Genomic DNA, 14,438 nt, shown 5'->3' with positions numbered 1-14,438 from the left:
AGTCTGAGGTTAAGAGATCGAAGCTGTAAGAGGCTGCATTTGCCTGGTGTTGCGTCATTGCCTCTTGTCTCGCCGGACCCGTGTTTACTTCGAAAGTCACGGGTGGGCTTGGCTCAGCAATGATGGCTGGCGCGCTCCGAGAAGCAGTGCCTTTGTTGCATTCCGGGCAGTGTGAGTCATACCCATTAGGGAAGCTCGGCTGAAAGGACACTTGCTCATTGTGTCCGTGCGTGGCTGACGTGGCCACAAAGCCGTTGAGTGGCATCGGGTTTTGGGCAGTCGCCTCTCTCTCCGTCCACGAAGTTCTTGGCCGGAAATTGGCCTGGTTCGCTGTCATTGCGAGAGTGCTGCTTTGTTTGCAGTCGCCGGACAGGCCGCACGTTGGGGCGCCAGATGTGGGTTTCCCCTTTTAGGGTTACCATTTAGAAACATACAAGGTTCCTTGGGTCCGGATAAAGACGTGTTTATTTGACTTAGATGCCACACGCTTGCCCGAAGGCCAACAATGTTGGAGATGACGGCGCTGTCTCTTTTGACAGGATCGCCAGTCGGAGTCCGCGCTGCCGCTATTGACAGTATCACGGAGGGGGAGGATCAGATAACGATATGAAGGCTCCGTCGAGCAGAGCCTGCCCCAGCGAGAGTCACGCCCGTTGGACTAGGGCCGTCTTATATAGCCTGCGGTGATGGACGCGCCCGGGGTGGGTCGGATGTAGGTGGCTCCCCGGAGGGACGGACGCGTCCAAGTCATGATCCCGAGGGGTGTGCCTTAGGCAGATCACCCGAGAAGGGCGAGAGAAAGCCGTCCACCAGGGAATACGGCTTCGCCCTCGCATCCGGGACGCGCCCCCACGTGGCGACGCCCCACGGCCTGCCTGAGCTAGGCCTAGATAGGGATGCGGGAAACACGTGGTTCCCACAACATGTGCTCACTCTATCCGGGGGAAAGATTCGGGGTGGACAACTAAAATAAAGCTGATGACGAATGCACGTTCAATAAGTAATTTCTTCTTGAGTCTCGTTTAAAACGCTTCTGCTGCAAACGTCCGCATGCAAACCTCGTGGACGTGGCCACGAAACACCCTGCTTGGTTTTTAAACATTAAAATTGGCTCAATTTAAGATAACATGGTAGAGATTACGAGAGAAAAATGCAAAAATATATAGACGAAAAAGAAGACATAGAACACAACCATTTTTTTTTCGTTCGTGTCTTTTTGCGTTTTTCATTCCTTTTGGGTACGAACCGAGTAGTTGATTCAAAGTATTAGTTAGCGCTGTTTTATCTTTGCTTCGATCGCCTTAACGTAACTACAAAATCTATTATTGCATTTTTTTGCCGTTATTCATCACCCTTTATTATATTGCCTCCCAATATGCAGGGTACTAAGGAAGGAAATCCTGTTTAAAGCGCCACAAAACTAATCTGGATATTGCGGTCAGCATCAACCCGGCGAGTAGATAGCTCCACCGGCTGGAGCAAGCAACCCAATTTTTAAAAACGTAGCGTAGTATGATTCATTTTAGGCAATGCTTAGAAAGTTTCAGTGCTGAAATGGTAGTCAACAGAGCCCGCGAATACTTGAAGACGAATAGTGTCCGTCACCAAAAGCAAACTCCATTTGTTATCAAAAAAAGAAAAAAATCATCCCCAATCTTTTAACCAGAGCACTAATTCGGAATTTGAGATTTTCTTCCAACCGCTAGGGTTACGTTTTAGCAGACTTCCAGCGTCCGCGACGTATATTAGTTTTTTTCGAGGTTAGAAATATTTTGTTTTCTCTAAAAAAAGGTTTGTCTAATTTTCCAAAGTCATCACATTACTATCGTTTTAGCGAAAACTCGGGGCCGGTGTGAGCATCAGGAATTCTAAAGACGTTCGTCTCAGCATTATGCAGTGTTAGAATCTGGGCCAACGATACAGGATGCTTAAAGGTGTCAAAATGTCTATCGGGTTAAAACGCCCACCGAGTCTAAATGTCTAGTTGGACTAAAATGTTCAAAGAGTCAAAATGTCCAACGAGACGAAATGTACAATCGGGTCAGAATGTCTAGAGAGTCAAAATGTCCAACGAGACGAAATGTCCAATCGGGTCAAAATGTCCAAAAAGTCAAAATGTCCAACGAGAGGAAATGACCCACAAGGTCAAAATGTCCATTGAGACGAAATGTCCATCGAGACGAAATGTCCAATATTGGACAGTCTGACCCGTAGGACTTTTCGTCTCATTGAGCATTTCGACGTGGAATCCACAGGCGGAGACGCGTTCCAGGCAGCTTACCTAAACTTAAACGAAAAGGGTGACGGATATTCTACTGGGAAGTGACGCCAGCCTCCGCCACGTGCACACCGGTACAACACCGCCTAGAAGACAAGGCCGCAGTGCTGACATGTTTTGCGCCAAAAGCGAAGGCCAAAGCTGGACCAAAATTAACTGTTGGGCTAGTTGGCTACACATTGTATAAAAATTCAAAAACGCCAACACCAAGGAAAAGAAGAGGGTACAGGACAGAGCGCTTACTCTAACTGGAATTTTAATGTATTCCCCGAGGAAGACATAGAAGAAGAATTAGGCATGTGAAGGTAAAAAAGAAGAAAATTATTGTTATCGTTTGTAGATGCATTAAAAAATTTTAAACTAAATCTGACTTCACCCCTTGACACTGGCAAAAAAAAAAGAAGAAAAAGAAGAAGAAGAAGAAATTAATAAAATTCAGAAGTATAAACAAAATCAGCAGGTCAAGGATAAGGTTAGAAAACATTAAAGCGACCCGGGTTAAGAAAAAAGGTCGAGGTATCTCATCTCTTTCTCAGACAGCGCTATTGATGGCGCGCTTATACAAGCTCCCCCGAGAGACAATATGGTTTTCGCTTCATAGAGTTCTCTGGATCTTTTTTTATGGTAATGCTTGAGGATCTTAGTCTGTTGGAATATGGGTGTGCAGTGGCAGACGCGGACATGTATGGCGAGATGTCCCGATGGTGATGATTTCAGAGAAAGGTGATACTCTCGAAGTCTCACGTTCACACAGCTCCCAGATTGACACACAAGTACGTCAACTGCAACATCAACGTAGTGTTCAAAGTACCATTCACATGTGGGAAAGTCTACGTCGGACAATCTGGGCGCTGTGTGAACGTGAGACTTCGAGAGCATCAACTTTCTCTGAAATCATCACCATCGGGACATCTCGCCATACATGTCCGCGACTGCCACTGCACACCCATATTCCAACAGACTAAGATCCTCAAGCATTACCATAAAAAAAGATCCAGAGACCTCTATGAAGCGAAAACCATATTGTCTCTCGGGGGAGCTTGTATAAGCGCACCATCAATAGCTCTGTCCGAGAAAGAGATGAGATACCTCGACCTTTTTTCTTAACGCGGGTCGCTTCAATGTTTTCTAACCTTATCCTTGACCTGCTGATTTTGTTTATACTTCTGAATTTTTATTAATTTCTTCTTCTTCTTTTTTTTTTGCCAGTGTCAAGGGGTGAAGTCAGATTTAGTTTAAAATATTTTAATGCATCTATAAACAATAACAATAATATTATTTTTTACCTTCACATGCCTAATTCTTCTTCTATGTCTTCCTTGGGGAATACATTAAAGTTCCAGTTGGAGTAAGCGATCTGTCCTGTCCCCTCTTCTTTTCCTTCGTCTTTGCGCTTTTGAATTTTTATGCAAAGCTGGACACAGATTGGAAACGAGGGCTGCGTCAGTGCTCGGCTTTGAGTCAAGTTTGAGAAGAACGTTGACCAATCGTCGTGTTCAATCTGTGGTCAGCATTAGCCTTCGCTGATGACGACACCTCTATCAGCACTGCGGCTTTGTTAAGTACGATGTGTCGACCGGGAGCGAATTGTCGCCAACCAATTCAATAGCAGTACGTTATCTGGGGGTGACGTGGCTGTAAAAAAAAAGGGCGTCACTCTATAATGTATTTTCGTGCGCTCAGCGTCTGGGGCTTTTTTTTCAGTAGTTTGAGTATTCCAAACTTTGGACAACCTAACCAATATTGCCATCAGATAGCGCGGATGAAGTTGTATTTTATTTTGCTTTTAAACAGAGCCACGGCGTAATTGAACGGCACGCAGCAAATCTCCAATTGAAATGTAAAACAAACGAGGTGAACATTTAAAACTAACTATTAGGATTCCAGGCAAGTAGATGGCTCACAGGCCCTAGAGACATGCCTGACTTGGCACAAGCTTCGCAATCCGGGGGGGGGGGGGGGGGGGGGGCTAAATTGCGACTAACACGGTTTTGCTTCCAAGACGTCAGCTAGTGTCGGAGTAGTTTTCTTTAACGCTACTATAGCTTTTTTAACTTCAAAACACTGGTAAAGTGGCAGACTTGAGTGAAGATGCCACGTGTGAACCGAAGCACCAGTAGTGAAGCCTAAATCTGGTGCGTGTTTAGCAATTTTCGTGCAATTATGTCAATTGACAGCCAAACTACCAGCAGTGAACCTAATATAGGCGCTTGTTTGGAGATGTAGGGCAAAGATACCCTGATTGTGACCAAAGAAGGGAAACTTTTGCTTTATACTTTGGTTTTTGGCCAATTAACCCTCTGAAGTGTCTAACCATATGATTTTGACTTTGATAGACGTGCTGCGCTGCGAAGTTCTGCCGAACAAACGCGTGACTAAAAATTGAAATGAAAAGGATGAGTTTACATTGAGATGAAATTCATCTCAATGTAAACTCATCCGTTTCATTTCAATTTTTAGTCACGCGTTTGTTCTGTAGAACTTCGCAGCGCAGCACGTCTATCAATGTACAACCAACTAGCCCAAACCCAAGTCCAAGCTTTATTAATGATTTTGACCCAAAGGACTGCGCAACCTGGTCTAATCAATACACTTCATTCGTACCCAGTCTTCCGTCTCAGTCAGCAACGTTACTGTGAAAAATTACTTTCTATATTCGGAGTCCATTTATTATTCATTTTATGTCACTTGGGAAACACACCATAGGTGCTCAGTTTGTCCGGAAAATATAATTTAAAACTCTTATCTAGACAGGAAATGTTTCATAAAGAAACGGAAATGACAGCGGGAAATTTTTTCGTTTCAGATTTTATTGCTACCGACAACGAAATCCGGGCACGTGTTGCGTACCACAGCTTTTCCTGGAACTGGCAGCGGCGCAAAGCCGTCACGTTAAATTTAGTATTTTTTTATTTCAACTTTGCTATGCGCTGAATCTTTAGGAATATTAAAGTGTTATTGATAATTCTAAAAACCTAATGCGCGTGCGTGTTTATTAATAGATTGAGTAAAACCGGAACTACCCTGCCTTTTTTTTTTGCCTTCTAAGGCTATTTAAACAGCCTCGGCAAAGATAGAGATCTAAAAAAAAGGTTTTCTTTTTGAGCGCTCAAATTAAAATTAAAAAAATTGAATTTTTGGGTATACTATAAGAAAGTTATACAAACAAAAATCTTCCGAAGTGCATCATGACAGCGTCTGTGAACATGGCTGTGCTAACTGCAAATTTTTACATCGCATCTGTAAGATACACTGCACTGCACATTATCAAGATGGTCGTTTTTTGACAGACAAGTTGCAGCTATTTTGAGCGTGCGCTATTGACAACGCGCTAAAATGTAACTTCCATTAAACGCACATTGTACACTACGGGAATTGCACCACATTTATATATTCATACTATGTTCGTTTTAAATACTTCCACATAACCATCCATTTTGATACCGTCAAAAGCATTTTGTCAAAGCTGACTCCCAAATCGAGTTTCCAAGTTCCATTAAATTTACACGCACCAGCCAGCCAGCCTGTACAAAAAAAAATATTTTAAATGTGTAGATAGCGTGACCTTGGCGTGCAGCACAAATGCATGTTGTAGATGAAACATTTAGCCAGTACAGAAGTACAGCTAGCATATAGTGCTTTCAATATGCATAACAAAGTAGTGGTACACTACCGAAAGTTAATACAATGTTCTTCCAGAAAAAAAAAAGTTAGGAACATGCCATTGTTGGCTATTTTATGCTGTTTTGGTGCAGTTTTCAAGTGCAGATTTAAAGTGCAGTTTTCAATGGCTCAGTTTTAATTTCGGCTACATAACAACTTCGTCGTAAAATTCCTTGATTGGAGGTAACTGGAAATTGGTCGCGTGGAGCTTTGCTCTAAAAAAATTGAAGACGAACATTTTAGCATTATTATTAGATGACCCTTATATTTGTGTGCACTGTCCACCTTTTAGAGGTCTTTACAGAGCTCAAGGCGAGCTCCAGTGGTTGTGTTAGCTACTCAAACTAAGCCCAGTTTCAAATTACACAGAGCTCAATCTTCCCGGCGCGCTATTTATTATCTCTAAATTTAAGAGAGCTATAAAGAAAATGGAATATAAACGTTATAAGAAAATCAATAATCAATCTCTCCAGTGGGGTGAAGTCACGTTTTGTAAAACTTGCTAGTCGAGCGGACAGTCTGAAAAACTAAATATTTCGCACAAATGTCGAGGTCTACCTACTCTCCTTCCAATCAGAGCCAATCAAAGCTCTGCGTTTTGACTTCATTGCAACCCCTGCGCAAAAAGCAGACAACTTGCGCTCCGCACTGAAATTTCACCGGAGAATAAATGATCCCCTTTGAAGGGGTCATTTATTCCTTCAATGACAAAGAACGACAATCGCCATTAGAGATCTCAAGCACGTTGAAAATGCACTGAAAGGTAAATTAGGCAGGCTTTCAATGGTCTCGGTGCTCGAGAAATGAGCCCGAGTGATTGTAAGCTTGCTCATGGAACCTTCGTGTGCATGCTGCACGTGCTTGAGGTTAGTCGTTCCCGCTTGACGCTGTTTTATTACTCAATGTGTACTTGGACGTAAAGACAGTTCTTTGGTGGCCGCGTCGGGGGGGGGGGGGGGGGGTAAAAAATACCCAGAGTCATGCTTCCTATACGGGTAGACACTCAGGAGGAGGAAGAAGCGAGAGCTCGCGGAGACGTCAGAAAATCAAGCCCTTCTTGGTTTGAATTGGGGCTACACGCCCACCTAGCAGCCTGTGTCTCTACTCGCTGCTCCAACGCGTTCGAATGCAAACGCTGAATGTCGGAATCCAGAGTTCGGCGTTCGAATGTGTTCGAAGAGTTAGTAGAAACTAACGCAGCCAGCTTTGGATCTACCCACTTATCACACCAAGCAGAGCTCGTTTTTTTTACGTTCCCGCGCCCTCTTGTCTTTTTCTCTCCCTGAATTTCTACCCGTAAACTTCGTCTTAGCATGAAGCAGACCACAGGGGATGCTACGAGCCATCAGTCAATCCGGCACTGGGAGCGTATTTTCTGGTTTGGCGAAACAACGCGTGGGACTGCTAAGCCGCTTAATAGCTCCTCAGTGTTTGGTTAACTGGAATGGACCCATGGCGTCCGCTGCGGCCTATTTTAGGGTATGACGGAGTACAATAACGAAGCAACTGACATGGTGCTGTTCAAGGAACCTGTGCATACAAAAAAAAGTATAGGAGGTTTTCTTAAATATCTCAATATATCCATACTTTAGGATACCCCTCTCGCAGTGAAAGAAGGCTTCCAGAATCTTCTATAAAGTGTCTATCTTTTAAATCTTCCTTTTTTATGCCAAGGAACTGATTTGCTTGCGGCTCAACCTGATGTTTAATTTATGTTTTTAGAACATTTAATGGTTCACAAAATACAACTTCCTAAAATTAACAAAAGATCCGTAAAGCGGAACCAAAATTTTGATGAGAATAAAAGGAAGAAAAAAAATGAAATACGCGACTTCACCGTTTAGGCCTCCGAGTAGCGAACCACCACGACACATAGTGAATGCGTTTCATTTATTACTCGTCAGCGTCCATTTTTTGTAATCATTAATATTTTTTTCGTTTAAAAGAATTGTGCGTAGAGAAATACCGAAGAGAAAACATTCTCATTTGCTTATATTTTAATTTCTTGGTACCAGTCAGCCCGCTATTTCTGCGACGTTGAAATGTACACTAAATCACGTAAGTGTCTAGTTTATGTTTACTTTCTTCGTAACACATTTTCACTCGATGTTGACTTTACAGATCAGGCTTCGATCGTTTGTAAAGCGAAGCACGTGATTTGCGAATGGACACTGAAAAAAATCCTCACTAGTCGCCTTTAAACAGGTACTCTCCCTGCTTCTAGTGTGGCCTATAATTAGCCTCGCAGAGTTAGGACCGCAAACAAGTTGATGCAAGACCATGCTTCCTGGAGTGGCACCCAATGGTTGGTGTTGAGAATTTAGCTTCTCACTCTGATTATTCCCCTTCCCCTACAAAAATAACCCTTTACCAGGAAAGCAGCTTTATGACAACTTGCTCATACCGGAATCCACGGGTATGACATGGGCCGGACGTTTCTGAGTTGTTTATTTTGAACGATAGAATTAAACTTGCTTTTTTTTTCCTCCCCAACATCCCACACGTAACGGATATTTCCTGGTACGTAAACTGTATAAAATTATCAGCTTATCGCAATAGTGTGTCACCTCCTTCTCAACGGTCGCACAGAAAGCTCAAATAATGGCAGCTAACTTGGTGAGCCCTTTCAAGACGGTTGTCCTGCTGGCGCTTTGTTTCGTCGTCGTGTGGAGTGAGTATTCTTGAGCCATATCTTGCAAGCATTGCTGGAGATTGGCCGGCAGTCTGACGTTTGTGGGAAGTTTTCAAGGGCCCAGTTTTAATTGGGGCTACTTAAGAACTTGATCGTGGAATTTCTTGATTGGGGGATAACTTAAAATTGTCCATGTGGAGCTTGGCTTTAATAAATTCAAAAGGAACATTTTAATATTATTAATGCATGACCCTTATATTTCGTTAAAATGTGAACTCTTTACGGGGATTTTACAGAAGTGGAAAAATGTTTAAAAAAATAATCAATCATGCGCACACCTTCCAAACAAAACCTGAACGAAATGAAAATAATTGCTTATATAATAGAGAAAAAACTATAATTCAAAGACAATGAATTCATTGCTTACGATGTCATTGAGAGGAACGAGCGTAACACAATATAGTGGAAAAAAAGAAAAAAATTCTCAAAATATGCGATACGACAATAAACATCGACGGTGTATACAAAAATATAATCCCGCCGGGTTAAGAAAGAGCTTTTTCTTAGTGCTAGCTGTACTACAAAAGAAACGCTCTGGTTGGCTCTGTAGTGTTCTATACTTTGTTCACCCTCGAGCTGAGACTGCAGCCACAAGCTGAGACTGCAGACTGCACGAGAGCACCATGCAGTTTCTCTGAAACGTCCTTTTGTATAGAGAGTGCTCGGGCTAGAAATGCAACTCTCAAAAGCAAAGAGCGCCTTGACGCACAAGCTTGTAGCTTTTAGCCGCAGTCTCAGCTTAACGGAGTATAGTATGGCGCTTGGAACGCGTCTCCGACTGGTGAGTTGATTACGTTTTAAAAAAGGTGATCCTTCTATTCTTACCTGATGACATCATACACGTACGTGTCATGCTCTCCATGGCCACGACTCTGGAGGCGTCACAAACGTGATAATGTATCCGGGAGATACCTGTCCTAATGCCGGTTTCTATCCTGACTAGCAGTGCTCTGAAGTTTCAGGAGCAAGAGATGGGAAGCCGCGACGACAGTGACACTCGCGCACGCTCGTACTTTTGGCCAGAACTTCTAGTACCAAACGCCAGGATCCCCCAACGTCATGACACACCGGCTTCTGCGAACTCATTTGTTTCCACTTGGGAAACAATTTTGAAGAATAGAGGAGATATGACGTTAAACACGAGTCAATTATACGGGTTCCAGGCGCCGTAGTTGTAGTTGCGAAACTGTGCAATTCTTCTAGACCTGGTAGGCTCTATGTGCAGGCAGTCCCGCCTCAACGTCAGTTTGCCGATTCACTAGCAGGCTCAATCAGACGCCTCTATGTGTTTGGGCCTTTAGGTACGAACCTCCAATAAAAATAACACGGTCATTTATTATACAAGTTACAAATGATTAAATAAACCGTTTATGCCACTTGATTTTAGAAACCGTGGAAGCCGGATCCCAGCACACTTGCGCCTATCCTCAAGGTAGGTCTTCTGCTTTGATCGTTTTAGTATACCACTGAACATTTCATCGCTGACCGCTTGATCGAATGATGTTCTTATCGAGTGGTGAACGTTTGGTAGACCGATTCTCTCATTAGTTGCTGTCACAACCTAATGTGGTAAAAAATTCTACAGATCAAACTTACCCTGCGAATATACTAGAAGGCTAGTATACCGCTAGTATGCTAGTAGTATACTAGCATGCTACAAGGTAGAAATGCATGCTTTATGTTTACAATAGGGCTTAGTGGAAATATTATTTGGTGGCATTGAGCTTGATGTAATTTTTAGAAACGTTTGAAACTTTCATAGAGTTACAGTTGCGCACAAAATGACAAGGACAGAGAAGAGTAACACGTAGACGTGCGCTTGTCTGTCGTCTATGTGTTCCTCTTCTCTGTCCCTGTTCTTTAGTGTGCAACTGTAGCTATGTTCAGTCTATAAAAACTCGCCCAACTGTCTACATTACTATAGTTTACAGTTTTGTTTGAATATTCTTGGATAATTAAATATTTGATTTGTTTTAGTCGTGAATAATGTCGTTTGCGAATAAGGAAGGGACACGTTTACGAAGACTAGTATACCGCTAGTATACTAGATATAAAGAAATCGCTAGCATGTAAAAAAAAACTGTTTCAATAGTCAGCCGAGTCAATACATTTAGTGACAATAATTTAAACTCAATGAAATGCTACAATGATCAACTAAATTTAAAATTAATTTCATGATTATTTGACTTCAAATAATACAACTTAATTTAAGTAACTAAACCACGTGCTACGTGGAGGTGGTTTTTAGCAATACCAGTTTTTAAGTGTGTAGTTAGATGGAGTCGTTCGTACAACATCTGTTCAATCCACGCTGATGTCTGTCTAGATATTGATCAGCATAACTCGAGGATTCAGTCGTGCATCCATATTTCCTCTGCTTGTTAAATCCTCCCGTAGTCACTGATCGCTTAAGACGTGCAGGACGAGGCGAAGCATCGATATGATCCCTCAGCGACAAATAATGCTGCATTAGCCAGTAAAACCACAAAAAAGAACGAACGACCAAGAAAAAAGGCGCTAAGATAATAAGCTATGCTGCGGCTCTTAAGCCGCGACTACTGCTTAGCAGCTGCGCTAAAATGATCAAATATACCCTTCCGATAAGTGCATGCCCTTTAGTAGCTGGTGCGTCAGTTATCCCCGTCCACCATTTTTAGGACACGCACTCTAAGCATGTATAGAGCACAAGGGATTTGTCGGCGTTCAGCGTAACCTCGGCTAAGCTCAAATCGCGAAAAGTGCTCCGTCAACTTTTGGAGAGCACTCGTATCCGATCGCCTGCTTTCTGCCCAGGAAATGGTAACCACCAATATTGTTTGACAGGGTTTTTGAAAAGAGTCCATTACACATCTACAGAGAAGACACGAGACAACAATTCCGTGCAACTTCGCTCCGTCGAATTGTTTATGCACCAAGTTTAACTTTGACGTTGATACAAGATAGAAAAAGAATGGTATTAAAGCAAGTTTCACCCTGTCTCCCACCAAAAACGAACAAAGAAAACAAGGTTTGGAGTCATTTTAGCTCCTAGGCCGCACTGATGATGTCTCCCGCATAGGAGATGAAACGTCTTATAAATTGCTGGTATTGTTATGCAAATCGGAGGTATTTGTTTTAATAATTTTAGTTTTATTTAACCGGCATTAGAATATTTGCCGTATACATTTGAGACCGGTTATAACGAAGTTGGTTATAACGAAATAGCGGATGTAGCGAAGTGAATTCCCATTCCCGTTGACTTCGTTATAAACTTATAACCGATCTCGAGAGCAGTAACAATCATTAACATCTTAAAAAAATTAGGGTATGGCCAGTCCCAGTAATGTTATTATCGTTTCGCAGTCGGTGAGATTACGAAATTAGAGGACAAGCACGCCGATGAACAAATCATGAAGCAAGAAGAGTCTGCGTAATAAACCACGTTTCGCGTTTCTTCTACTGTCAGTAACCATAGCTGTGTAAAGTTGTTTGCGAGTACCCGCAAAGTATTAAAAGTTGCAATGAACGTTTTTCTTTTTCCCTGGCAGCATGCACCAATCAGGGTGCGAACGACCCGACGCACACTGTGACATCGACCGCCCAGTACAACACGACCACTAAGATGTGTCAGACCATCCCGAAGGAGACTGGACCTCACAACTGTCAGAAGTTCAAAAACCTCGAGGAGTGCAAAAAGAACTGCGGAAATGCCTAAAAGGAAACGGAGATATGCCGCGGAGGTTCTGAGACCACACGTGGTCGTCGACACCCCGCTGCGATGATGAAAATAAAAAGGTTCTGAAATATACATGAGCGGTAGAAAATTGCAAACGTAGAACAAGCGCTTTGCTTCAAGGTAGTTCTATCCACCGTTGCCAGTCCAGGCACGTCACCAGCTAAAATTATTAGGTCAACGCATCATCTGGTAGAGGGCAGGGCGGATTTGTGGCTTAAGCTTGGGAGTAGAGGGGGGGGGGGAGGTAGGTCTGGAGAGATATCTCAAGTCCCAGGCGGGTGCGGCGTCACGGGCAAGGTACTGCCCAGGTCTTTTGTGGTATTTTGTTCAGCTAATCGTTTACAGTTCATTAAAAAGAATTCCTTCTAATTTAAAGCTGCTGTATGTCGTTCTGCTCATGAAACGGTCATCCTTTGGAAGCTTGGGGGGCACGATTTATATGTAATGTAAGAACCAGGGTTGGGCAGAAATACTCAAAAATGTATTTGGAAATACAAATACTGGGATACATTGAAATAGTAGCTAAAATACTGATACTAAGATACATCTGTAAAAATGTATCGCGATACGTATCGGAAATACATTTTAAAAAGAGTCAAAAAGTATTTGGAAATACAAATACAGGAATACATTTTAGGGAAGGCAGAAATACAAATACAGAAATACTGATACAGCAATACATTTTCCAAATTTTTTGAGACGCCAACTGAGTTGAAGCTTGAAGTTTGAAGTGGGTGTTTTCGATCCCGAAATTACTTTCCTGCAGGCTTGGTACTTTGCCTTGAAGGTAGTGGTTTCGGACGACAAGGAGTCTTCAATGCGCCCAAAAAAACGTTCCAACAATTGCTGACCGCGGTCCCTTCCCTGACATCCTGTCTGTCTGACGAGGGAATCCTGTCAACATTGATCACATTATGTCACGGTGTAGTGAATTAGAATTCTTTATCTTTAGGTGTCGCCTTGAACATGAAACTTTACCATTCTGCTGTATGAAAGGACAATACGTACTTTCGTTGTAGGCTACCTAGCTGAAGATCGTGCATGCAGTGTCATTTGGAATTTTTGAGAATAGTGGACCACCTGAAGCATCTTGAAATACATGTCTTATCTTCTGTTTCACAGTTGAAAAAACGATACGGTAGCATCCCTGTTCTGAAGGTCCTTACTACCGACCCTCCACCACCGACGCACGGATTGCAGTCCTCAAGTTTTGCCTAGCATTATCCAAACAGAAACCTCGTGGATTGCGAGCTGATATTGCCGGCACAGGTGCGAGCTATCCGAGAAACAGCGGTCTCGAGACTAGTCGCGGGAGTACGTAGTCTGGGATGGCACAGCGAGGCCACTTCTGGCCTCCTTCTAGGTTTCGGATCACCAGAGCAGCGGGTCACGTTCACGTCGGCTGATGACGTACCCTTGAGGCGTGCAATGTTACGGGCGCAGCCACAGATGCATTTGAATATGTGTTGAACTTCACAGCGTGAGTCTTCCTACTATATCAAGTTAACCACCGCCTGGCTCGTGCTGCAACGGAATGTGACTCTGTACGCTAAGGCGAGAGAGACGGTTAGCAGCGGGCATTGGATGCCAGCAAACAATGACTCAAGAAGTCCCTACCTAAGGACCTGCGGCAGAAGGTGCTCTGACTCCACTCCTGGCACGCCACCTGGTTCGAGTACCCGACTACGCAACACTTCTCAGAACAGAGAAGAGGACGTATAGAAAAATAGTTTGCAGAATCAAAAGGAACCTTGGTCAGCATAGCAACAATACCCCAGCATCTCCTTGACTCTGGTGCCCTTAGAATTAAAAAAAAAATATTAAAAAAAATGCGTTGGGACTTTTTTTTTTTTTTTTTTCGGTGGGGGGGGGGGGGAGTATTTCTCAAGAAATGTAACGAAATACATTTGATCCTGATTGTATCGCGATACAAAGGAACATTCAAAATGTATTTCGATACAGGAATACAGATACTGGTGAAAAAAATGTATCGCGATACAGAAATACAGATACGAAATGTATTTCTGAAATACTATCGCGATAGATTTGTATCGCGATACTGCCCAACCCTGGTAAGAACCGAAGTTCAT

General features: G+C 43.0%; 1 protein-coding gene across 1 annotated transcript; it reads left to right on the top strand.

Annotated features, from left to right (window-relative positions):
- Window positions 1-8,527: 8,527 nt before the first annotated feature.
- On the top strand, window positions 8,528-12,327 carry LOC115310802. Its single transcript, XM_029969271.4, has 3 exons — window positions 8,528-8,612; window positions 10,021-10,065; window positions 12,161-12,327. Exons 1-3 carry the CDS (start codon window positions 8,543-8,545, stop codon window positions 12,325-12,327), a joined length of 282 nt encoding a protein of 93 aa, XP_029825131.2. The 5' UTR covers window positions 8,528-8,542.
- Window positions 12,328-14,438: the final 2,111 nt, after the last annotated feature.

The sequence above is a fragment of the Ixodes scapularis genome, unplaced genomic scaffold, assembly GCF_016920785.2.
Source record: "Ixodes scapularis isolate PalLabHiFi unplaced genomic scaffold, ASM1692078v2 PGA_scaffold4__175_contigs__length_147842914, whole genome shotgun sequence".
Lineage (NCBI taxonomy): Eukaryota > Metazoa > Arthropoda > Arachnida > Ixodida > Ixodidae > Ixodes > Ixodes scapularis.
This window is presented reverse-complemented; position numbering and strand designations above follow the sequence as displayed.

Bases quoted from the DNA above. Each gene is read 5' to 3' on its own strand.
- LOC115310802 (XM_029969271.4), top strand. From the start codon at position 8,543: ATGGCAGCTAACTTGGTGAGCCCTTTCAAGACGGTTGTCCTGCTGGCG. The intron at 8,613-10,020 runs GTGAGTATTCTT...ACTTGATTTTAG, and splicing joins TTGTTTCGTCGTCGTGTGGA to AAACCGTGGAAGCCGGATCC. The intron at 10,066-12,160 runs GTAGGTCTTCTG...TTTCCCTGGCAG, and splicing joins CACTTGCGCCTATCCTCAAG to CATGCACCAATCAGGGTGCG.